The sequence below is a fragment of the Perissodus microlepis genome, chromosome 14, assembly GCF_051167445.1.
Source record: "Perissodus microlepis isolate ML-2025 ecotype Zambia chromosome 14, ASM5116744v1, whole genome shotgun sequence".
NCBI lineage: Eukaryota > Metazoa > Chordata > Actinopteri > Cichliformes > Cichlidae > Perissodus > Perissodus microlepis.
In genome coordinates, this window is record NC_140474.1 from 19,520,649 (window position 1) to 19,545,485 (window position 24,837).

Consider the following 24,837-nt stretch of genomic DNA (forward strand, 5'->3'; position numbering starts at 1 on the left):
ACCAGGTGGTTGAAAATATGACCTTACATGGTTGCTAATTTTGCTCTGAAAGGTTTCCACTGCCTTTGGGTGTCCAAAAAACCCCTTGTTGTTTCATGTTTACACACCATTGACCAGAGTCTGTGTATCATGTACTCACTGGCTCGAACCATGCACAGTATGTGCTGAGAGAAAAAAAGAAAGAAAAGATGCTGATGATTGATGAGTGATACAGTGGGAGATGCAATAATAACGGTGCAGTAAGACTGTTGCTACAGAAGATGGCGACAAAAACACATTTTGCTTGTTGCGTGTTAGGAATAATCTTTGGACATGCTTTACTTTCTGTGTGTATTTGACTGTTTTCTACATCAAATAAGTCAAAGGAAGAAGAATTCCAAATAAAAGCACACAAATGACCTGCGGATCTTAAAGTGTTGAGGATGTTAAATGGAAAGTCTGCAGTCTAGGGAATTTATATTTGTATCGTCTGTACCTCAACTTTAGGTCTTTTTTCTTTTTTAGTGGGTGTATTTGGAGTGAACCTCACTGTTAATGAAAAAAAAAAAAAAACAGCAAATATCAAGGTCCCACAAAAATCCCACATTTATTGCAGTTGTGGAATTTTGGTTGTCAAAACTTTTTTACATACTTTTATTATTTTTTTTGCTTAAAACATTTATTGTAATTAAAGTATACACAGTGCTCAGTACTACAGAGATCGTACTGGATATCAAAATTGGTATCTGACTTTGGGCTAGTGTAACTCTCTGACACTTTTTCCAAAATGGCTATTTATTTAAAAAATACTCCTCACGCACTACAGTAGTAGTAGTAGTACTACAGACATGAAAATGACATGACAACAAGTGACACATTCACAAAGACAGAGTACACAGTGCCGTCATTCAACTGAACGATGGCAGATCACAGGAGGAGGACCGAATCATTCAGAAGCGTGTGCCACTACAAAGACTTCTCTGAACCTCTGCAGTACAAATACAGTGAGACTCCTATACAAACTATATACTGTAAATATACATCTGATTTTTTTATTCTTACTGCTTTTAGGGCAATTTCATTTCCTCCTTTGTCTCATTCTGTGTTTCCGCCTCGTCTGTTTGACTTCGGTTTCTCTTCCAAAACACACAAAATAAAAAAAAAGTTTTCCTGATGAGAAACTGGAACCCACATATACAGACAGAAATCCACACTATGTACAGACACTGCATGTGTTTCCTGCCCACACACTCACTCACGCACGCTGATGCAAACTGAGGATAAAACTGGCAGAATTCAGTGTTTCTGCAAAAAAAAAAAAAAAAAAAAGAGGCAAAGGGAGAAATCTGATTGGCCGGGCAGCTCAGTACCTGAATGGAAATGCATGGAGCTTAACAGGGAGGGAGACATGAGTATTTAATGCCAGTGATTTGTCCATCAGTTCATCTGTTTCTGGTCCTGAAGTGATAGCTGGATTATCGAAAATGTCTAAAACAGGGAAGGAGAAAGAGAGAAATGGTGGAGGGTTGTTGCAGGATGGAGGCTTTCCTACGGCCCTCCGCTGTAGGAATAATCTGCCTTGTTGTGCATCACCAGCTTGTTGTCCACAAAGTAGAAGCTGTCAGACTGCGTCTCGTAAGGGTGCAGGATCATCTCACGCACTGAGAGGGGGAGAGAGACAGCACACAGCGTTCTAAAACATCAAATCCATCTAAACATGGGGTGGGGTATTTGTCTCGAGTGCGTCGGAGTGTGTGACACTCACTCATTTCCTCGGACAGCGTGGGGAACTCATAAATGTGCTCGCATGTGTTCTTGCTGCTGGGCATGCAGAAGCCAAACTCAAAATCAAAACTCTTTAGCAGCTGATCGCGGAAGTAGTGTCTCTCAATCATACGGAAGTTGTTGATGGGGGTGTCACCAACTGTGAACTCCACTCTACAGAGACACAAAAGGGACAAAATACACCCACCAACGAGTAAGGGAATGGAAATACAAACTGCTGTCGCTGCTTTTGATACTTATGATAACAGTTGTAAGAACGCAACAAGGGAAAAGCCTAATAACAATCAATCTAGATTATCTGCAAACCCAATTCCAAAAGGGTGGCTGCTTAAAACGTGAATAAAACTGAATGCAATTATTTGCAAATCTCAGAAATTCCATATTTTACTCACAACAGAACACAGAAAACATATCAAGGACTTAACCTGAGAAAATTTAACATCTTAAGAAAAAGCTTGTTTTGAATTTGATGGCAGCAGCACGTCTGGAAAAATTTGGGACAGGGTTTGTGTTCACCACCGTGTAACATCACCTCTTCTTATTAGGGCTGCCACGATTAGTCGACTAGTCACGATTACGTCGACTATCAAAATCGTCGACGACTGATTTAATAGTCGACGCATCGTTTGAAGCTTTGTAAGATCCTGAAAGACGCAGGAATAAGTAGTAGGATTTAAGAGTGTAATAACGGACTGAAACAGAAGATGGCAGCACTGCATGTACAAGGATGCCAGCTGCCGTTAAACCCCGAAGAAGAAGAAGCTGTGTCCCAGAATTCACAGCGCGGCTCAGCGCAGTTGTCAACAATGGCGGCAGCTAGTTAGTTTTAATATTACTCTTATTATTCTTTCTGGGTCACAAAATAAACGTTTAACATATTTTCAGGCGAGAATGTAACTGTGTAAACCTCAAATACCTGCTCAGTTTATCAAGACACCACATATTTTCAAAAGCGCTCCGACGTTTTCGGAGACGTCTGTTACCCACTAGCTCGATAGCTAGCCGGGGGCGAGGCTCACTAGAGCCCGTGAGAACACCGGACTCCCAGCAAATCGTTTTCAAACCCACGCTGTCTTTCGCTACTCAGGTTAAACATACATAAGTCACTTAGATAACTTAAAAATGTTATTGTTTGGCTTTTTTTAGTATTTTATTTGTTCCTGAGTAAATTGGTTTGGCTGAGATTAAAGTTATAGTTTTTACACAGCTGAATAAACGTCAAGCAGACAGCTGATTATCAGAAATGTGAGATGCTCGAGAATATACTCCGGTGTCCTGTTATATTTTAGATAGCAAGGAGTTTATTAAACTTCACCGAAGCAATCTGCAAATTTCATTAAAATTCAATAAACTATCATCTTGTCTTTATTTTTAGTTAGCACATACCTTAAACACTTAAAGCTGTAAGCTAATGATAGTTATATAAGAGCAGATGCTGCTGGTGCAATAAGCTGTACGTTTTACGTCTAATGGATGATGATCTGATTAGTCGACTAATCGCAAAAATAATCGGTGACTAGTCGACTATCAAAATAATCGTTTGTGGCAGCCCTACTTCTTATAACAGTTTGTAAAATGTAGGAACTGAGGAGAGCAGCTGCTGGACTTTTAGGAGAAGAATATGGTGGTGTTTCTACATTATGGATGGATATGTCTTTTTAGACTGATTTGTGGAATTCACAACAAACTGTGATCAAAGAGAACGATTTCTGGAAGAGTTCCTGATTCCTGACAGAATCATGTCTGTTTTTAATGCAGCACAGTCTGAGGGCCTGAAGTTCACAGACATCCAATAAGCAGCACCTGGCTGCTACTAAAGCCTCTTAATTCCTATGGAAGCAGAAAGGATGCAAGTCTCCTTTATTAGGTTATGGGAGAGTGTCAGATCTGAACACGCTGTGTAGCCTTTAGTGTTTAATTGCATTGGTTGCTTCAGAGCTCTAACAAGTAGCTTTCACATTAGAAATAAATAGCAGTGAAAAAATAAACACATTAACTTTAATGAATATCTTTATTATTTTTATGCTGTTGTGATGAGCAAATCACTTTACTTACAACACTCTGCACTGCTCTCTTGTCTTAATTATTCTTTACTGTTATATTTTTACATTCTGCATACATCTCCATCACCTGTTCCTCTGATAATGTCTCTGATTGGAGCAGACCATGTGCCATCGATCCCCTTTTTGCTTGGAAGAAGAGTGAAACAACACATCAAACGCCCCCTTTTATGTGAGCCTGAAGCAGAAAGTCTGAGTTAAATAAGAGAGTCGATAATCATGGTCGTGATACCTGTTATCTCTGACTGAGGTTTCAGATTTTGTTAAGCCAGGTAATGCAAAGAAGGCCTGGTTTTGTTTAGCTTGCTCTGGAGCACACCCATAAAGGAGGCTTAAAAAACATAGTTTGGTGGATTAAATGTGATTAGAAATGTTAAAAAGGATAAATAGAAGTTATAAAATTAAAAAATGAAGATTGTCAGGGGTTTTGAGTTTTGGGGAGTTTTGGGTTTTCTCTAATTTTGTATTCTTATCTTGTTTTATGTTCCTATACTCTATCATATTGATATTTAGCTTGCTGTATTTCTTAGTGTTTATGGGTCTTTTTTTTCAATCTTGGTTGTTGTTTTCACGACTTTAGTTCTGACCCTTTGTTGCAAAGACCTTTAGGTTTGGTCTGTGTTTTATGGGTTTATGACTTCCTTTTGGTTTTCAGATAGGAGCTCTCTGTTTATGTTGTTAGTTTTACTTTCCTTGTGTTTATGATTTCTTATCTGTGCCTTTAGTTCCCTGCTTGTTTTAGCTGACGATAGGTTTTTAAATTCCCTTTTGTATTCCAAATTCTGCTCCATCCATCTTATGTTTTGACCTCTTTTCAATTCAATTTCATTTATATAGAACAGCAATTACAACAGCAGCCACCTCAAGGTGCTTTATATATACCTACAAAAAGACTACCTCCATGAGCAAGTACTTGGCGAAAGTGGGAAGGAAAAACTCCCTTTTAACAGGAAGAAACTTCAGGCTCAGGGAAGGGAAGCCATCTGCTGCGACCAATTGAGGACGAGGGGGAGAAGACAGGACAAAAGGCACATTGTGGAAAACACAGAGATGAATAACTAATGATTAAATGCGGAGTGAAAAAAGGTGAATGAAGAAGAAAAACCCAGTGCATCATGGTCCCAAGTCCCAAGCAGCCTAAGCATATTGCACACTAACAAAGGGATCCAGCCCTAACTATATAATTGTATATTTGAGTCTTGGTCTCAGTGTTAGTTATTTCTTGTCTTATTTTGATAGTCTCCTGTCACTAGTGCTTTGCATTTAATTCTACTTCCCCTGTTGCGCCATCTCTGATTGGTTTCAGCTGTCCTCCCACCTGTTTCCTCTCCGGTGTATATTTATTGTCTCAGTCTTTCCTCCTTGTGTGTTTTCTTAGAAGAGTTGTAGTTTTGGGAAGTTTGTTCTTGACCTGCATTATTTTGTATTTTAGTAAAAACACAGCATCAAAGTTGATTTTGAGTTTACTTTCCATTTTCTTAGGCCTACATTTTGGGTCCATCCATCCAGCTGTCAAATGCACTAAAACCATTTACTCTACAGGTTAACACACACATAATCCAAATAATAATAATAATAATAATGATGCTACCAATAATAATAATAATGAAACAAATTTAGGGCTAATCCCAGCTTAGATTAGTCAGTTGATGTCTTGGTTTGAAATCTGCACTCAGTCTCATGATGAGCAGTTTTGGCTACTTGGTGCCTGACTCAGCAGATGGGCTGGGCCACTCTGTATGTTCACACTCATCGCTGTCAGCCTGCTGCCTGACACCAGAGCCTACACACATCCTACTTCCGGTACGTTCCCTCAGTCGGAGCAGCAGGGTTGACCGGATATTACACCACATGGGAACTTACGTGGCTCCAACCTGCCGCAGCTGTAGGAAAGCCGGGGTGAACTGGTATCGGACAAAACGGCCGGCATTGGGGTCACACTGCTTTTTTCCGCCAGCTGAAGACAAAATGAATAAAAACAACAAAAAGCAGTCAGCTTTTTGAGTTCCAGCCCTTGCTCGGCTTATTTGAGCTATGCACATATGCGTGCAGGTTTTTCCTATTAAACTGATGAACCAATATACCATCTGACATACTGGAAGGTTTTTGGACCTGCCATATAATGTGTTATCTAGTTTCTGCACGTTGGAGCTCACCTGGTGTCGGAGGTTTGGTGATCTCAAAGAGGACAGTCCCCGTTTCCATGTCACGGATCTTAAATCTGGTGAAGTCGATCATGTGGACATTTTCTTCTGGAGAGCAGAGGTAATCTGAAGACAGAAAAAAAGAAAAAAATGTGTCTTAGGTTCTTCTGTTTTTTTGTACATGATACAAAACCAACTGTCAGTTAACCACAGACTTCTGTTACACTCCAAGAAACAGTCATATCTGTTGTTACAGGCAGGCCCGAACCAGTCTCACATTCATAAAAGCCAGCTCTGCGCTGAAGAATAGTCACCGGTGTAACATCACAGCGGTGCCAGGAAAGCCATTTTTGCACGTTTTTATCTTCCTCTGCGCCGAGAGAAGTCACAATACAAAACTCCCTACTTCAGCTACTTCAGTGAAAGCCAAGACAGACGTTCAGGTCACGCTGAGTTCAGGGAATTGTCTGAGTCGCTCAAAAGGATAGACACACAAAGCAGAAGCTAAACACGTTACTCAAAGTTTCTAACTTTCAAAGCAACTCACTAATCTCTCATATGTTTGTACTTATGTGCACCGGAAGATACGCCCAGAGTCAGGTTTGACAGCGGCAGTTATGTAACCTCATTTCTGGCGAGTGATTGAATTGTTTTTGTGATTGGTTTGAGTATGCATATACTTACCTTCAGATAAAGAAATCTCACAAAACAATACAGAAAACAATATGGTGATCCTATTATTGTATGCATGAGTTGTATGTTAGGGTTGTTTAGAAATAGCTTTTCTTTATTTAACTATTAACTAAAGTTTAATGGCTTAAACATAGTTTTGCTCTGGTTCTATGCAGAGCCTACAGACAGCTTTGCAGATCAACTTCTACATGCATTTATATAGAGAAGCAAAGGTGCTTTGTGTTGTAAGATACGGATCCTACAATCACCTGGGAGCGGTGTTACAAACAAAAATAATTTCCCATAGTCACCCAATTCAGTTCAATTTAATTAATTTCAGTTGTATTTAGTTTTCATATTGGCAGCTAACAATAACAGTTGCTTCAGGTTTTATACCTTAAAAGCCCCAAACAATCTGACAGTCCCCTATGAGCAGCACAGACAATGTCGCCTAATCATTCAAGCCTTTGTATGTGAAGAGAAGGATTCAATTCTGGATTACACTGGGAAATAATAAAGAGAAGCGCATATGTGAGAAATATGATCTCGCTTTCTCTCTCTAGTTGTTTCTCTCTAGACTTTTCAGGGGCCTTTTAGAGCCAACCAAAGGTTTTCTCTTTCATGGGGAACTCATCTGCCTTCCACTTTCCTGCTCTGGACTGCACTTTTCAACTATTCTGTATTTGACCTATGCAGGGCATCATCAACTCAAAGCTACATGTTATTGTTTGGAGAACTGCATCAGTTGCATACCTGCTTAGGATCTACAACTGGACACCAAAGCAGCACTGTAAATCTTGCCTCGTTGGGGCTGTTTTTGAAGCTTATGGATGGCTCTAGACCACAACTTGGTTTTTCCTGCTGTAAATTCAGGCTGGTGGGAGACCTCCCATGGTGCAAAAAGCAATTCTCCTCTCTTCCTCTTCCTGTGCATTTATATGCCACATTACATTAACATGTCTTCAGTTTCTCCTTTTTGTTGTGTGTTGTTGATTTTTATTTTATTGTTTTTTTTTTTTTAAAGAAACATTGTATGGCAGAAGGGTCATAGCAAACATTCTCATTCTCATATAATTTTGGATGCTGTTACCTCTCATTTGCTGCTCTCATGTGCTGAAAATCTAAATTACGATAAAGAATTTTGATAATCGCACACACTGTCCACTTTTAAAACACGTCTTAACCCCAATTTTATCCTCTGATTTTCGGCCTCAGCGAGACTTAGCTTTTCTTGTAATTAAATTAGCTACTAACTAATTAATTAATTACTTTGCTTTTTGCTTTCATTTGTTTTTTATTAATGTATTATATAATTTTATTATTTTGTTCCAATGTTCAGCACTTTGCATCACCTGTGGTTGTTTTAGAATGCTTAATGAATAAAGATGATGATGATGATGACTTTCTTACTGTCCTGTAATATTGTTGACCAAACAGGTTGCTTTCCGACAATAACAATAAATGTTTTTTTTTTTATCACTTTTCTCTTTCAGGATTTTGATGGCATTAAACCAAAGAACTGTCAGATTTGGCCACGTTGGCGCTATGTGTGCACCTATGTGTGCATGGCATGTGTGAGACACTGCCTTCCCAACGGGGCAGGATTAGACCTAAGAGGCTTATTGTGTTTTACCATCACATGGACTGACTGTTTGAGAAGCGCACACACAAACGCACACACTGTATCTCATTAGGGTATGGTAAGGGCAAGTATTATTAGCTGTTTACGTTGCGTAAGTGTTGAAGGGTCTTTCTCTCTGAGCCTTTCATATGATACATTAAGAAAGACAAACATACGTTACACTAATTGCGTTATCACCTGACTTGAATGGATCTATGTATTTGTACACACACACACACACACACACACACACCTGCACAGTTACATCTTTGACTCCTTCCTTCTGAGGGTTAAGGAGCAGATGGGCCACACAGGCTTTAGCCACCTGCTCTGAGGTATTTATAGACTTCTTCATAAAGGTTAACACACAACACTTAATGTGAAATTTACTGAACACCAATAATAATCATAATCAATCAATCAATTTGTTGATAAAGTAATAATAATCTTAAAAAAGAAGAAATCTGAATGCTGTTATGCCGGAGTTAAAGAAAATCCCTTATTTTGCACGGTTTTAATGGAGATTTACACAGGTGGTGAAGTGAGACCCATTACTTAACAGACCTTATTATTTTTTCTAAGGACAGTCTCTTTGTTTCTTTAGAGTTTCTTTCAAACTCCAACCAATGCTAACATCTGACATGTATTTTAACTCACAATTTGCATAGAGTTAAAAACTTTATGAGCTTTCATATTTAAGTGAATGAGATCGTGTCATCTTCTACGGTGGCCCTGTGAAGTCAAACAAACTGCAACTTAAGAAAAATGGAAAAACACCACAAAAGCAGACAAAACAAAACGGAAGTGTTTTTGGGAGAATATTATGTGACGGACCAGCTTCAGACGTGAACTGCACTGTAAAAAAAAGAAGAAGAAGAAGAAGAAGAAGACAGCTGTAAAAACTTGACGCTGGGAACCCAGTTGTGTATTCTGTAAATCATCATTTGTTTTTCGGTTGGGAATCTGTGCAAGCTTTCTGGAATGTCATGCGGAGTTAGCTACAGTCCAGGGGGATTCAGTTACCACATTAAACATTAAGTGTAATTCAATTTGGGATATTTGATCATTTAAAAAAATGAATTTGCTATTAATAGATTAATGTGGATACTTTGACACTAAACCATGAACAGAATGGCTGAATGAACGCAAACTCCTGGTTTAGTCACTAAAACAGTTACCGTTAGCTTGTCACTTCCGCAGCTGGTCCGTCATGGTAATGCTTCCCCTTTCTATGAGGTTTTGCTGCTTTTTTTTCTATTTCTGTTGTTCTTTTGTGTGTTTTTGCCGCATTTTTATATTGCTTGTGTTTTCTGAAATTGGAGTGGCTTTCCATTTTCATAGTGAATAACGGCGTGATCAAGAGATTTTTGCCTTTATGTTTTAATATTTTTCGGTTACTTTCTGAAACAGTGAGAGTATAGATAGTGGGTGTTTATTTGCAGCGCCCTCTAGTGCTGTGGTTTTTTAATGTGAGGGGCTTATATACACTGGGAACATTACTATAAGCCTAATGTTACTGCTGCAAATGCAACTTTCACATAGGATTTAAAGAGTGCCTGCATGCTATGTGGCCTAGATGCGATTAGCGCGGAGTCGTTTTGAAATAAACCCAAGAACTGAAATCGTCATCTTGGCTGAAAGCTGAATCAAATACTGTTATCTAACACAGTGCAAAACTACGCTCTTCATGCTGCAGAGATTAGATGCTTGTTTGCGTTACTCACACTAATAACATAAGTATCTACAGCCTCTCTCACCTCCCCCAAACCATTTACAGCTCATGTTTAATATGACAGCATGTCAGGGTCCTGAGCTAAATGACTGTTTCAGGGATGCAGCAGAGTCAGAGAGGAAAGTGTTTACACTCAGGATCCAAAGCTTAAAATAGCTACTGTAATTGCAGCTTTGACATTATTTTCAAAGTGAAGGATGTATTGGGTATGTTACACTGAAGTCCATCAGTGTGTTACCCTGCTCACACGGTTAAACCATCAACTTAAAAAGGAAACTCTCACATGCATACTGCACTATTCAGAAGTCTTGAGCTACCTTTGATTTCTTTATATTCTGCTATGAAAACAGGAAATAGGTGCAATGACTTATTGAAACATCAGCATACGTATATGGAAATACAGCATATAAGGCACAGATAGCTACCATGCTAATAGGCCTGAATGTCAGTATTTGGTAAGGCTGCCTTTATTCTTTAGCACAGTCTGAACTCTCCTGTTAAACTGTCTTGTAATTTCTTTAAGGAATAGTTCTCCAGGCTTCCTAAAGGATATTCAAAGCTCTTCTTTGGATGTTGTCTGCCTTTTGTTCTGTTCTTTGTCAAGATGATCTCATACTTCAATAATGTTCAGGTCCGGGCTCTGGGGAGGCCAATCCATGACTGATAGTGTTCATCTATGTGTTATTCTGACAGGTATGCTTTTACTGCACTGGCAGTGTGTTTAGGATGTTTGTGATGCTGAATAATTAAGCTATTGCCCATCAGATGATTTCCAAATGATACTGGACCGTGGATCAAAATTTGATGATACTTTTCTGCTTTTATAGTCGCATCGATATTTACAAGATCTCTAACACCACTGGCTGAAATGCAGCTCCAAACCATAACAGCCTTTACCGTGTTTTACAGATGGCCTCTCTCCTTCCTTGATTTGAACCAAAACTTTCAACTGAGGTTTCATAAGACAAACATTCTTCTGAAAATGGTCAGGTACAAGGACTGGACTGAAGTTATGTGAAAAAGCAGCCAATGTCCAAAGAAACACTGAAAGGACTTCAGAAAACCTGGAGAACTATATCTCGCTCCTCGGAAGCAAAATATATAAGAAATGACGGGTGGTTCAAAACGTTTGTAAAGTACTGTGCATACAAAATCAATGATTAGGTCAGAACTATTCCCACAGTTTACTCACAGTATATTATAACATTGCTAGAACGCCTTTGGCTGTTTTGATCGAACGAACACTGACTGAAAACTCAAAGTCAGTGCTCTTTCCCTCTGTCCAGTAAGAATCTTTTATGCTGCAACCTCAAGGAAAACTGAACTCATCATTTTTGGTGAAATAGCCCTTTCTTTTCTCAAAATCTGTCTGACAAGTGCTCTAAATGTATTTTCTGAACAGCTACTAAACTTGCTGTCTTTGTGGACAGATGACTGATAGATGTACTTTGTGAATCAGAGACGGCTTCTTGCCAAACCTGATGAAAAAGACAGATGGAGCGTTTCATCTGATAGCAAAGCCAATGAAATCACTTTCATCCAGTGCAGTGCAAGAATTCGCACACTTCTGTGTGCTCCTACGGTCGCATGAAGCTCAGACTACACACTACAAAACACACTTTGATTTCACAGCCTCTGCACATGGAGCAGCTTGACTGATGATGGGTGACTGCCTTTCAGAGATTTGTAGTAGTCATAAAATATGCCCTTTTCACATGCTCGGTGTTTAGAGAACACAAAATTTGGTGTGAGGGGAAAAACACACAAACTGAAGGAAAAATGTCATTTTCAGTTTGTGAAACATATTTAGAACACCAAAAAAAGAGAAAGAAAATGAAATAAAAAAAAGACAGAGAAGTACAGTATAAACAAATAGGTCTCAGACTGGTTTCTGAAAACATGTAGCTGGGGCAAATCTACCTACTATAGCACATTTGGAATTATTTATATATCGTCTGTGAAAGCAATTAAGTTAGGAGTTAACTCTGCTCTGGATGGTTTTCATCCTGGTCAGGGGCTACTCCACCAGTTGTATCTTTGGAAGATATTTAAAGGTGTGTGGGAGTTTACCCAACCAATCTAAAGGCATTGGACTGCTTTCTTTAAGGTGTCCTGTGAGGGGTGTTTCAGGAGTCTGTTGTAAGTTACATAACTGCTGATTAATGGGAAGAAAAATACTACTGCTGAAGCCAGCATCTTAACATATTCCAGCCATGAAGATTACCCCTGCACATTTAAAAAATTATGCTCTGTGTCAATGTGACACAGAGGTCTAGAGCAAGCATCCATATGTGAGGATTGGGAAGTGACCGTCATCTAACTATTGTTTCAATCAGCGCATCACAAATACACAGTGCTAAAGGGCACTGTATGTACCTCTAAGTGACTTTCAGAAAACAGCATTATTTAACACCTGGGGAATAAGAATAAGCTTAAAATAGAACATTTTAGGCTTTACACACAGTAAGTTTTGTCCAGAGAGTAAAACTTGTTGAACATGTAGCTTTACTGGTGCTGTAAAAAGGAAACCTGTACACAGCATCTCACTAACAAGGAAAAAAGTACAAGAAAATAACCGTCCATCATTGTAAAGACAGGACATCCATAAAAATGTGGTTAAAATGATGGTTCTATTCGTCAGTTTGCTCTTCTTTCCTTTTTGCACACACACACACACACACACACACACACACACACACACACACACACACACACACAAAGTGCTGCACTTCACTTCCTTCAACACTGTCACCTAGCAACGCTCCTTGTGATAGAGCACTAGCTCGATTAGCCAGTCTTTTTCCTTCTCCTGTTCCACCTGCCTGCTCCACAACAACAAGGTGCAGCAGCAAATCAAAGGAAAGCATCTCGGATTTGACATCAGTCGTATGCAAACGAAATGCACCACGTCTGGGATCCAATGGAGGTATGCCTGAGGCCTCCTCCTATAGAGGTTTGTGCAGGATGTGCCTGAAGTGCAGGAGAAATTAGACATCCTGTGGCAGTGAAAACAGTGACTCCACTTGTGACATGAGACCTTACTGTACTTGTCATTTTGCTGAAACATGTCATTATCTTCCAGCTCAGGAAGGCTGCCTTTAATTCTGCCTTTGCCTTTTGGATCTTACTCTAACCTCGACACATCTAATTTCTTGGATAACAATCAGACTCATGCTATTAGACTAACATCAGGCTTTTGTTAAATACATGAATTTTCAGTTGTCAACAGAGTCCTGAAAAGAGGCAGCAGCACCTCTACAGAGAGTAAAATTAGCACCAAGTCAAGAGTCATGCTGTGCTCCTGCATTCAGACTCCCAGAGCCTGTCTGACGGGTGCCACTTATAGCTCCCTAATCCCTGAGATTAGCCCGGAGTTACAGACTTTCAGCCACAGGGATTGACTCCACATGGCTCATTCTTTGACTGCGTGGCCTTTGATTAGTTTTAAGACCTTGTTTTGAATAAATCTAAGAACACAAGTAAGGAAAATGCAAAACATGTTTGCATGTCTTCACCTTAAATCCATAGCCTTTGGCTGCTTGTGGCATTAGCATTACACGTTGGAGTTCACGTAATGATGTATCGTGCACCTGAGTGCGGCGGGTTGTTTCATGTCTCTCAGTTAACAGAACCTGCAGGCAAACTGACAAATGGTGAGGTTCATGGAGAGGTTGCATTCTGAGCAGCTGAATGCAGATGAGATTTTTCTCCTCTTATCTTTCTCCAACCAGAAAAAGGAGGGGGGAAAAGATCCGGGGCTTCCTGTATCTTATGATCAGTGCTGGTGGTAATTCTTTACATTTGTCTGCAATGCACTATGGTTCCTAAATTAAGTAATCACATTACAGTTACTAATCAAATATTTATGTCAATTTTGTTACGCAAGTTCTTTAATTACCTGCATAATTTCTGCTTGTGCACCAATCACTTGACTTTGGTTCACGTGGCGGATTTGGATAAAAATAGCAGAGTCGTCTGTAGCTTCTCAGGGGTGGATATAACAAATAATCTTGTGGACATTTGCTTTCATATCTTAGTGAGGACAAACAATTGACATAATGCCTTCCCTAGCCACTTGCCCTAACCATCAGAAATGAATGCCTAACTCTAACCTAACCATAAACTAGTTGTAACCCTGACACAAAACCCACATTTTGAGTCTCAAAAATACCTTTAAACTCGTGAGGACGGGCATTTTGCCCCCACAAATATATTAGCATTCCAGTTTTTGGCATATTGAAAAATGGCACTTTATGTATGTTGATTGCACTTTATGTACACACACACACACACACACACACACACACACACACACACACACACACACACACACATATAAAAGCACACAAAGCAATGAAAATTTGAGAATTTTTTTCCCTTTGTTTTCTTTTTAAGATGTTGGAGTGAAAACAGATGATAGCATTCACCTAGCTTACTACAAGGAGTGATTGTTGTTACCTCTGCCAGCTGTTTTCCTTTTCCACCCTTTATGCCTAGCTATGGTGCAGTGGTTAAAACATTTGCTTGGCAATTGCAAGCATGCTGGTTTGGTTCCAGCTGGAGGCACAAATCCCTTCTGGGGTTGCCTCAGGAAGGGAATCTGGCATAAAACTCTGCCAATGCAGAGCAAACATGCGGTGCTACCCAATGGGGTGACCCCTTGTGGTAACAGAACAGCTGAAAGTAGCTTTTATGCCTAAACTAGCCTTCAGAGAATAAAAAAGTAAAATCCCTACAAAAACTGCAAATGCTGAAATTAAACATATAATTTCTCTTTTTTGCTAGCAAGGCAAGTTTATTTATATAGCACAATTCAACAACAAGGTGATTCAAAGTGCTTTACAGAGACATTAAAAAACAAAAACAAATAAAAAGCATGATTTAAAATTGATTGAAAAAAAGAAAACAGTAGATAAAATCTGTAGTTAAAATGTAAGTTTTGAAATTTAAGCTTAAAAGTGTGGATTTGATGCTTTATTCAAATGCAGCTGAGAATAGGTGAGTCTTCAACCTGCATTTAAATAAACTGAGTGTTTTAGCTGATAGCAGGCAAAGATCCTCAAAGATCAGCAGGTTTGATTTGTAGGGTAGTGCACACATGTACACTGAATGTAGGTCATCTGTTCTTCAGGTGGAACCACTTCAGTATGGAGTATGATATAACCTCTGCCTGGTAGTAAACACACACACTCCACCTCTCTTCATGAACATCATCCATTTAAAAAAGTGCATAAAATAGCTCAAATTAAACTGCAGAACAAAACAGCTCAAAATATAAAAACATATTTAAAACTACTGATGTGTTTATTGTAACTTGTAAAACTGCATCACCTTGCAAATAGATAGAGACTGCTTAAAGCAGCAGATTCAGCAGCACACTGATATGAATATTTGAACTCTTATAGTATGGGCCTCCAACCTGTGGCTTTGGATCCATATGTGGCCCTTCCACCTGTCTCCAGTGGCCCCGTTTGGCTCTGATAAGAAAACTAGATTAAGAAAATGATCCTCTTAAATTCTCTAGACCTCCGTATCAGTGGCTAGCATGGATGCACATCTATACACGTCCTGTTTTAGTGTCCTTAGCTATGAACTGAAAATAAAAGTGTCATAAGAAACTTAACAGTGATGGTCAGATTTGTTTGCTTTCATCTCCGATGCTGCTGGTATACTTTACCTGTGGCTGGACTTCTGTCAGAATTAATTTGAAATATGTCTTTTACTATTTTCCTATATTTCAGCAAATACTTTTATCTGTTTCTCAAACTTATTATCATTACTTTTAATTTAATTCCTTAGCACAAGCATGGGAAGAACTCATAATGGCTTAACTCTGTTTTAAAGTGGGTCTATACGGTTTGTTTTTCTTTAAAATTGTTCTGTTTTGTTGATAATAAAACATAAGCAAACTAAACGCTTTTAGTTATTTTAGGTCTCGAATTTCATGAATGCAACAAAATCTTGGTAACACTGAAAAAGAAATGCAACGTCAGAGTACCAAATAATCACTATATAACTAGTCTACTGCAGAGTAATTACATGTGGTGAAAGATTTTAACTATTTAAACCTGTTAGCAATGTTACTGTAGGCTAATTTATATGTAACAAGCCGTGTCCCTCCGTTAAGATAACATTAGAAAAAATTTAGTTTTTTTTTTTATCTCAAAGCTGGGAAATTCTTTCGTTATAATAGGTAAAAAGTGAAGTTCAGCACAGCAAACATCTAACAAATAGCCTGCATAAGTCAGCACTGTGGGGCTCTAGTTTCTCCCAATATACACAGTGTGTAAATTTAATACTACTTTAATGTAAATACTTTTATTTTTCCTTTAGTTGAAGAAGATTTACAAGATGGTAGTGAGGCCTGCTGCAAATGAAACCAGATATTTACATACACTTAAAAAAACATAAAAACATTTTCTTTACCCTCAAAGATCAAATCAGATCTTGTTTTAGATCAATAAATATTAACGTATTTGTTGTATTTATGAAATGTCTGAAGAAAGAAAGAGAAAATTGTTATGTATTTTTTTTATTACTTTCATCAAAGTCAGAAGTATACATATACTTCCTTTGTGTTTGTTTTGCCCTGAAACTGTTTCACTTGGTCAAACGTTTTTGGTATCCTTCCACAAGCTTTCTACAATAGCTTGCTGGAATCTCGTCCCACTCCTCTTGACAGAACTGGTGTAACTGGTACAGGTTTGTAGGCCTTCTTGCTCGCACTCGCCTTTTCAGTGCCACCCACAAATTTTCTATGGGATTGAGCTTTATGATGGCCACTCCAATACCTTGACTTTGTTGTCCTTAAGGCACTTTGTAACTAATTTGGAGGTAGTGCTTGGGGTCATTGTCCATTTGGAAGACCAATTTGCGCCCAAGCTTTAAATTCCTGGCTGATGTCTTCAGATGTTGCTTTAATATGTCCACATAATTTTCTTTTCTCATGATGCCCTCTATTGTGTGAAGTGCACCAGTCCCTTCTGCAGCAAAACAGCCCCACAACATGATGCTGCCACCTCCATACTTCACAGTTGGGATGGTGTTTTGAGGCTTCGAAGCTTCCCCCTTTTTCATCATTACGGCCGAACAGTTCAATTTTGATTCGTCAGACCAGAGGACATGTCTCAAGAAATTAAGATTTTTGTCCCCATGTGCAGTTACAAACTGTAGTCTGGCTTTTTTAATGGTGGTTTTGAAGTAATGGCTTTTATCCTCCCAGAGTAACCGTTCAGCTTTTGGTATTACGGGACTTGTTTTGTTATGGATAGTGACACTGACGTATCAGTTTCAGCCAGCATCTTCACAAGGGCTTTTGCTGTTGTCCTGGGGGTGATTCGCACATTTCGCATCAAAGAAACATTCCTCTCCTTCCAGATGATTGGTTGTACGTTCCCATGCTTTTTATATATCTTAACGGATGAACGTTGGACCTTCAGGCATCTGGAAATTGCACCTAAAGATGAGCCACACTTGTGGACCTGTTTTCCCATGATGTCAAAGAAAGGCTCTGTGATTGGGGTATGCCTTTATATGCATCCACAGATGTGCCACCAACTCAAATGGACTCAATTAACCTATCAGGAACTTCTCAAGCTCAGAATGGAATCATCTGGAGTTTTCATTTTCTTTAAAGACACAATAAACTTAGTGTATGTATACTTCTGGCTTTGATGAAAGTAAAAAATACATAACAATTTTCTCTCTTTTTATTTTGACGTTTCACAAATACAGGAAATATGTTAATATTTATTGATCTAAAACAAAAAAGTTTACTCTCATTCGATTGTTGATGGTAAAGAAAAAAATTTTTTTTGTGTTTTTTTCTGAAGTGTATGTGAATATCTGGTTTCAGCTGTGTGTTGTTGTATGGTTTGGAGATGGAGGCACTGACAACAAGACAGGAGGCTGAGCTGAAGATGTGAAGATTTTCATTGGGATCAACCAGGATGGATAAAATTAGAAATGAGTGTATCAAAAGGACAGTAACTTCGTCAGTTTAAAAGTTAAAAGCTCTTGTTGTTGATATTAATGTGATTGTGTTGAAAGTAGTGCAGTGTCCTATTTTAGTGATGGTGTAAACAGAAGAAAACGCCCATTTTTTACTAGTATTGGACAACGAATGCTAAAGATGGAGGAGGAAAAAAGGAAGACCACAGAAGAAGTTTGTGGACAAGATGAAGGAGGACATGCACCTCTGTGGCGAGCCCTAAAGGGAACAGATGAAAGAAGGTATTTTTTCTGTTATTATTTAGAGTTTTTATTACTTCAGTCATAAGAACAAAGAGTCCTTTGTGTGCTCAATATATTAATACGATTCTATAACACGTATAAAACATGGATTAAGTTCCGCAAATGGCTCGATAAGTAAAGGACTTCCAGCTCAGCAGAAAAGCAGAGAGTAAAGTTGACTACATCCTGTTTAGGATCACCTATTTTTAATCTGATGTGGCTCTTTCAGAAAATTCTTCCTATCAGGTGGAGCAAATGAGCAGAGATCCAGCATGAATGGCTACGAGCATATGTTTAGTACATTTATTTTCATACAGTCTCTTGAAGCCACAGTAATTTTTCTAGACTGCTGATTGCAATTTGTAAGGGGCATGAAAGAATATTAATGTTACTGAATAAGCAGAATATTTTCCAATTACTTATTCAGATGCTCCACTGATGATTGTCATTTAGCTTAGCTATGCTGGGGAGTCTAAATTCATCTTCAAGTAAAACTAAAGGTTTATTACACTGTGAGGGTTCTGGTGGCATCATACACAACTGAACTGAAATTATTCAGCACCAAACCCTGACCTGTGGTAATTTTTCTATTTCAGCTCTCACGGTTTGTCATCCACAAGCAATCAGAATTGATTATATGACTTAACACACATACCAGCACCAGCCAGTAAGCACAGAGTCATAGGTTATTGATCAGTAACCACGTTAGACCCGATACAAGTGCACGTTTACCATAATCCAATTGCTTAAGCAAAAATTAGGCCTAAACTCATGTGAGGGACACCTCACGAGACCGTGCCGGTGACTGATGTGGATTCAAAAGCCATCTCTCTGCGCTTCAGATCGCTCCGAAAGAATAACCTTGCGACAGCTGTGCATGGGAGATTAAGAACCGGCGGCACCAATCAATTTTAATTAAAACTGTATCCATTGTGCTGGCACACATCACAGAGTGGAAATCCCGCCCGATGTAGATAAAGCGCTGCTCTGTGTCCCAGACTTATTAAGGCCAAATAATTGATTGCCCATTAATGTAAAAGGAGCAAGATCGCTTTGAGTAAATCATCTGGATAATTCAAAATTACACACAAGTGATCCTTTGAGTAAAAAGACCCACAGTCTAAGAAAGCATCTAGTGTGGTCATGCTCCTCTCTTCCCATGAAGGTGTTAACATTTTTTACACTGAAGATAACTAAGGGAAGTGTCAGGTTCCAAACTTTACATCCATCCTTCACGAGACCATTACAACAGGTACAGCTGGATGAAAGCTCTCTAAGGGTGTTTTCAAACCTATAGTTTGCTTACTTTGGTCCAAAGCTACTTTGTAAACTTGTAGCAAACTAACCACATGAGAATGTTCAGTCGGCTCACTGGCCAGATGTGTCTGGGGTGGGAACTACAAAAGTAAATACAGGAAGAAGGTTCTGTGTTCTGGACCTGTGCTCATCTATAGTACACAGTAGTATTATCAGGGTAGGATCACGTTCACACCATAAACGAACCGCTCTGGAGACTGAGACCCTTTGGAGGAGGTGGTCTTGGTGCGGTTGTTTTGGTCTGCAACCCAGTGCGATTACCATGTTCAAACCTGCATAGACAAACTGATTTAAACTGACCAATCTGCTTTTTCAGGCTAATTAGGACATGAATGAAACAACATCGAAAGCAAAAAAAGTCAACACAAACTAAACTTCTACTGTGTGCATGTGTGCTTTTGTCTCAACTAAAGATAGCTGTCACCTTGAAAAGTGGTAAAATCTAGTGGTCATTCTATTCATAATGGACATTGTGGTTTTAAGAGCAGCATAGTGATTAGTACTGTTACCTCACAGCCAAAAAGGGCTTGGGTTCAAATCTGGGCTGAGGCATTTTTGAATTGCATAAGCAGTCTGGACAGTTTCACATTACCTGGTAACATGATGAATGTAAGTACCCAGCAAAAATTGTGTTAAATGATCGCTGTTTGATCATATTTAAGAAACAGTTCTAAAAGTTGTGCTGTTATCTGGTTGTCTGCTCCAGCTGTTTTGTGGATGTCATGGTTGTTAAGAAGAATTTTGGTACATTATGATTTCTCTATGAAAACAAAACAGAAACTTAAGCACCATAAAATGTGATCGAAGTCATGGCTTTGATAGCTAACCTGCCAACACAACACGGACTCTAAAAGCTTGTGTTAGAAGCGTCTGACTGGACCGTCTCTGGTCTCTGAAAAATAAAGCCAGCGTGTAAGTGGCTAAATCTTCACTTCCTCTGTGTGCTGCTCAAGACTGACTCCAACAGGTTACAAAGTCTAAAAGCTTACAGCAATGCAATAATGTAATGCAATACTGTACTAAATTCAGTAATTACATTTGCTACAATTATGTCATTACAAAAGGTCTTCATTTCTCTGCGTGCCGCATGGATAAAGTTTTTAAAGTTCATGTGTAGCAGGAGGAAAATAGCGGTGAAGTCTACAGCGGACATTACTTTTATTTTTAGTTCCCAGAAGGGCAAGAGAGAGAAGGTAAAGTGCAAACTGCATCCAAGACAGAAACAAATGCATTATACTGCTTCACAAGCACCTGCAGAGACAACATGCTAATGCAAAGCTAGTAAAGAACCCAGGATGATGTTAAATCTGAATGTTTGCTGACCCCAGCCCAGTAGCCAAAGCCTGATCTTCAACAGGTAATGAAAGCAGTGATGGACAATCAGGTTTGAAGCCTTTGTTTCTACCATTTTATGTTTCTAATTTAGAATCACTGTGGTGATAGCTTTGAATTCTCTTTGGGCTGGTTTTCAGCTTTATGGTTGTACCTAAAAACTAAGAGAAAATAATATGTATTTATTCTCATTAAGGTACAAATAGGGTAGAGCTGTGGAGACCTGGCTTGTCTGGTCTTGTTCTGTTAAAGCCAAATAAAGATCTGTTAGTCTGTCTAACTGACTGGCCTCCAAGTTGTCCGGCAAACCTCCACACCACATGCCCGCTGGACCTGCTAGCCGCTCCTTCCTCGCCAGACCACCACTGAACCTCTTTACTGTATTTGTGTCTTTTGGAGCATTTATGTTGTTTGGTAGCTCTGTCATCCAAGCAAATCCATGAAGTGTATCCATCATTATGTTCATTCATTCAAATTAGCACTAATTAGCCTGTATGGGTGTCTTTGCATTGTAGCTGTCAGTTTATGATTGCAGCTAACTGCGCTAACTAGCATTAGCTAATAAATTAGCACTCCATTCTTTCATCCATATCAGGTACAGTGCAACAACAGGCTGAAGAACAAAACCAGTAAGTCCATCTTTGATCATGACCTCAGTGTTTGAAAGTTTGGCTATGTATATTGGTTGTATCAACAGCAGAATACAAGGAAAGGTAAACGTTAAATACAGTTAATTCAGTGCAGGTGTGGAGGATGAGAACTTTTGACAGAGACCAGTTCAAATCAGTTATAATTTGTTTAAACAGCTGAAGTGTAATGAATGACTGATTCAGTATTTTTATGGTTTTGGTGTGCAGCAGTGAATGCATCCACTGCTGCACACTGATATCATAAACCAAACACACCCACAGTCACAACCCTTCCCATAGCGTTCCAACAAAGGGTCGTTTTCTGTCTGATTCCACCTGCTAACAGCAGTATTTCAGGGATCTGGATCTCTCAGGTAGCTGTAATCTCACTGTGGACTGTATGTTTTAAATTGTCAGCTGGAAATTTAAATGCATTTTCAGCAAGAGGCACAATTTGCCTGAAATCCTGACTGCCTTTCTGCGGCACTCAAGTGCACTTACATGGAGACATAGTTAGACATGGTGGATGACAGGAAAGTGGCTACAATAGAGAATTAAATAAACATAGAATGTTTCCAGAAATGTCTGTAACAGGATCAAATATTTTAAATTTAAGTCTCCCGTTTTTTCAGAAATCTGTGTTTGATTATAACCAAGAATAACATATTTCACACCGCTCTTGTCCATAAGTAATTCTTGATATAAGGTTACAGGATTACAAGCGCAACATTAATTTAGTGTCAGCAGTAAGTCTGCTTACAGCATGTCCGTCTGCAGCCATATCATAAATCATCTGTAATGCAAACAGTGAACTGATTATGTGCCATTTTTCATGTCACAGCACTGTTTCTCATCTGCCTGGATTATATTGCTTCTCCGTTCTGCCTGTGTGACAATGAGGCGCTGTGCCTTGCTTATCAGCACTGAACCACCGTGACAGACTGGAGCTGGGCTGCCCCAAAATGGTGGCATTTGCTTCCCAAAAGCACAAAAGGAGAAGTCATTTTCACAGCAGGCTGCGGTATTTTCTGCAGACGCCTTTTCTAGAAAAGATTTTCTTTCCCTTGCAGCAGAAAACAATAACCCAAATTATATGAAACTGTGCTTATCTGTGGGATATGTATGTGTGTGTTTTTTGTTAAATGGTTAGGACTTGGAACCACTTTTGGACACCTCAGTGTGAAATAGGGCTTGACGACAGGTTGAAAAAGTCATCTTTCACCATCGAGGATTACAGCCACACCGCGTGTCTATAACAGGGTGCAGCTCAATAAATGAATGAGTGGCAAGCACATTTGTAAGCTTATTCTTAGTCTCCAGGGTCATTAATTACCTGAGGTGTATGGCTCCACTGCAGAATGCTGTTACAGCCATTCTGACATAATCCAGATTACATGTCAGTGGAGAGCGGAGATTACCGCACCATCACGAGTGATTTAGGAATTATCAGGCTGATGCAGGCCGAGCACTGCCTCTCCTCTTCTGAGGGGTTACTGGATGAAAATCCATGTGACTGTTTGAGAAAAGAATGAGAGCTTGACTTAAACCGAACTGAATAAATAAAAATAAAGGCAAAAAAATTGGATTTGTTTGCCTTTTCACTTTGTCGAAAGATCAGTCACTTGTTGAAATCCCTTCTTGTTGCATAATAATAGTTGGGAAATCTTAACTCTAATGTTTAGATTAGCATATTTTTTTCTCATTGAGTTGGGGTGTGATTTAGTGCTTCATCACACACAATCGTTTAATACTGCATATGGATATTCCAGTCATTAGTAACAGTTTGGTCACATTTGCTCCTAAAGTTGTTAAGATGAGGCTCAAAAAAACTAAAGTAAAATCAGCTAATCACATTTCTTTGCTCACACTAACTGTCGCAGGCCTCGAGTAGTGTTACTATACTGTAAGTTTTCACGCAAGCCACCTCCACAAATTGTACAGTTTCATAATAGTGCATCCTTGATCACCACAGAGATGCAATAGATGGACTAAAAGCACCTGCGTGAAACATCCTTGTGAGAAGAAGACACGTGAGAGAGGCTTTCACTGTTCCCCTTCTCCAGCACAAGTTTATTAAAGTGTTGGGAAAGCAGGCCTGGTTCTGGGGAGAGCCTCTGTGGCCTCCCTGCTTCCATTACATAATGTGGAAAGTGTCAGTTATATATGACAAACAACAAGTTAATAGTATCACTGTCTTGTTTTTGTTCCAACTGTCTGAGAGGAGCTATAATCAGTGGATCACCTCTCCGGCCACCTGTTACCTCAGAGCCACAGGTATCTTGAGGTGAGGGAGTAGTAAGCATTACTCAGGCCCCCCTCCCCTGCAGTGGGAGTTGAGAGGCGCACATTAGAAGCACCTACACTCACCTGCTGTCTCTTTCAGTGCCCACACAGTCAAACACAGAGGTACAAAAAAAACAAAACAACTGGAAGCATTCACACACACACACACACACACACACACACACACACACACACACACACTGATGCATTAGTAGTACCAGTCAAACTTTGCACGGCAAATACAACTGCAATTGGACGAGACATCTAATCTACAACTGCACACTGACTGAAACGCACACTGATTACAAGTGGTTAATCTTTTTTTTTAAGCTATAACACTCGGAGGTTATGTCAGAGTCGCTGTCCATGGTATCTGTCAACAAGGAAAGCACATTTACAAAAAAAGACACCGCGAACAAGGAAGGAGCACATGGGTCTGCACTAATCCCATCTAACAGTAAGGCTGAACTCATCCCCCCGTATCGTGCGAGTTGCGGCGGGTTACTCACTCTTGGTGATCTTCTGTAGCCCGAGCACATCCTCGGGCGTTATTACGGTGTGTTTGCGCAATTCTTCTTCGGTTGTAACCGGGATGCCCATGTCTGATGAGTTGCAGCCTTGCTGCACTTTCATGTCCGGCAGGAGAGGGTTGTTCGGAGCTCGACCTCGCAGGAACTGAGGCTTTCTGATGTTCTCGGCGTCGTCGCCGCAGGAGCCGATTTACTTGCGTCGAAGCCTTTAGTTACGCGATGGCTAATACGCCGTACAGCAAATAGGCTCTGCTCTGCTACAAGAATAACTCATTCTCCGAGCCTCCTCCCCTTCTCGATCCGGTAAAAGATAAAAATCAGCCCTCGGCTCCCTCCCTCCTTCCCTCCTCCTCCAAGCCTCATCGGCTCTCTCGCAGCTATTTAATCCAAATCCTGCGGCTTTAAAGCGACCGGCGATGCGTGGCTGTCCGTCTGCGCGCCTCGTCATGCGCTGCCGGTGCGTGCGCGGTTGGCTTTTTGCTCAATAACAGTTTCGCACCTCCGAGATGAGCTCTGGCACC

At 39.7% G+C, this 24,837-nt stretch overlaps 1 protein-coding gene across 1 annotated transcript; it reads right to left on the reverse strand.

Moving 5' to 3' along the window:
* Positions 1 to 561: 561 nt before the first annotated feature.
* Positions 562 to 24,666, reverse strand: unc119a1 (unc-119 lipid binding chaperone a1). The gene is made up of 5 exons (XM_084951445.1): positions 24,296 to 24,666; positions 5,981 to 6,094; positions 5,688 to 5,781; positions 1,745 to 1,917; positions 562 to 1,640 (listed from the first exon to the last, which is right to left on the reverse strand). The coding sequence occupies exons 1-5, from the start codon at positions 24,417 to 24,419 to the stop codon at positions 1,528 to 1,530; spliced, it is 618 nt and encodes a 205-aa protein (XP_084807571.1). The 5' UTR covers positions 24,420 to 24,666; the 3' UTR covers positions 562 to 1,527.
* Between the last annotated feature and the right edge of the window lie 171 nt (positions 24,667 to 24,837).

What these genes read in the sequence shown, in the direction of transcription:
- unc119a1 (XM_084951445.1), bottom strand. Translation starts at nt 24,419, where the DNA reads ATGAAAGTGCAGCAAGGCTGCAACTCATCAGACATGGGCATCCCGGTT. An exon ending in GCTACAGAAGATCACCAAGA is followed by an intron (nt 6,095 to 24,295) that starts GTGAGTAACCCG and finishes TTCTGTCTTCAG; the next exon opens with ATTACCTCTGCTCTCCAGAA. An exon ending in CACGCTGTCCGAGGAAATGA is followed by an intron (nt 1,641 to 1,744) that starts GTGAGTGTCACA and finishes TCCCCCTCTCAG; the next exon opens with TGCGTGAGATGATCCTGCAC.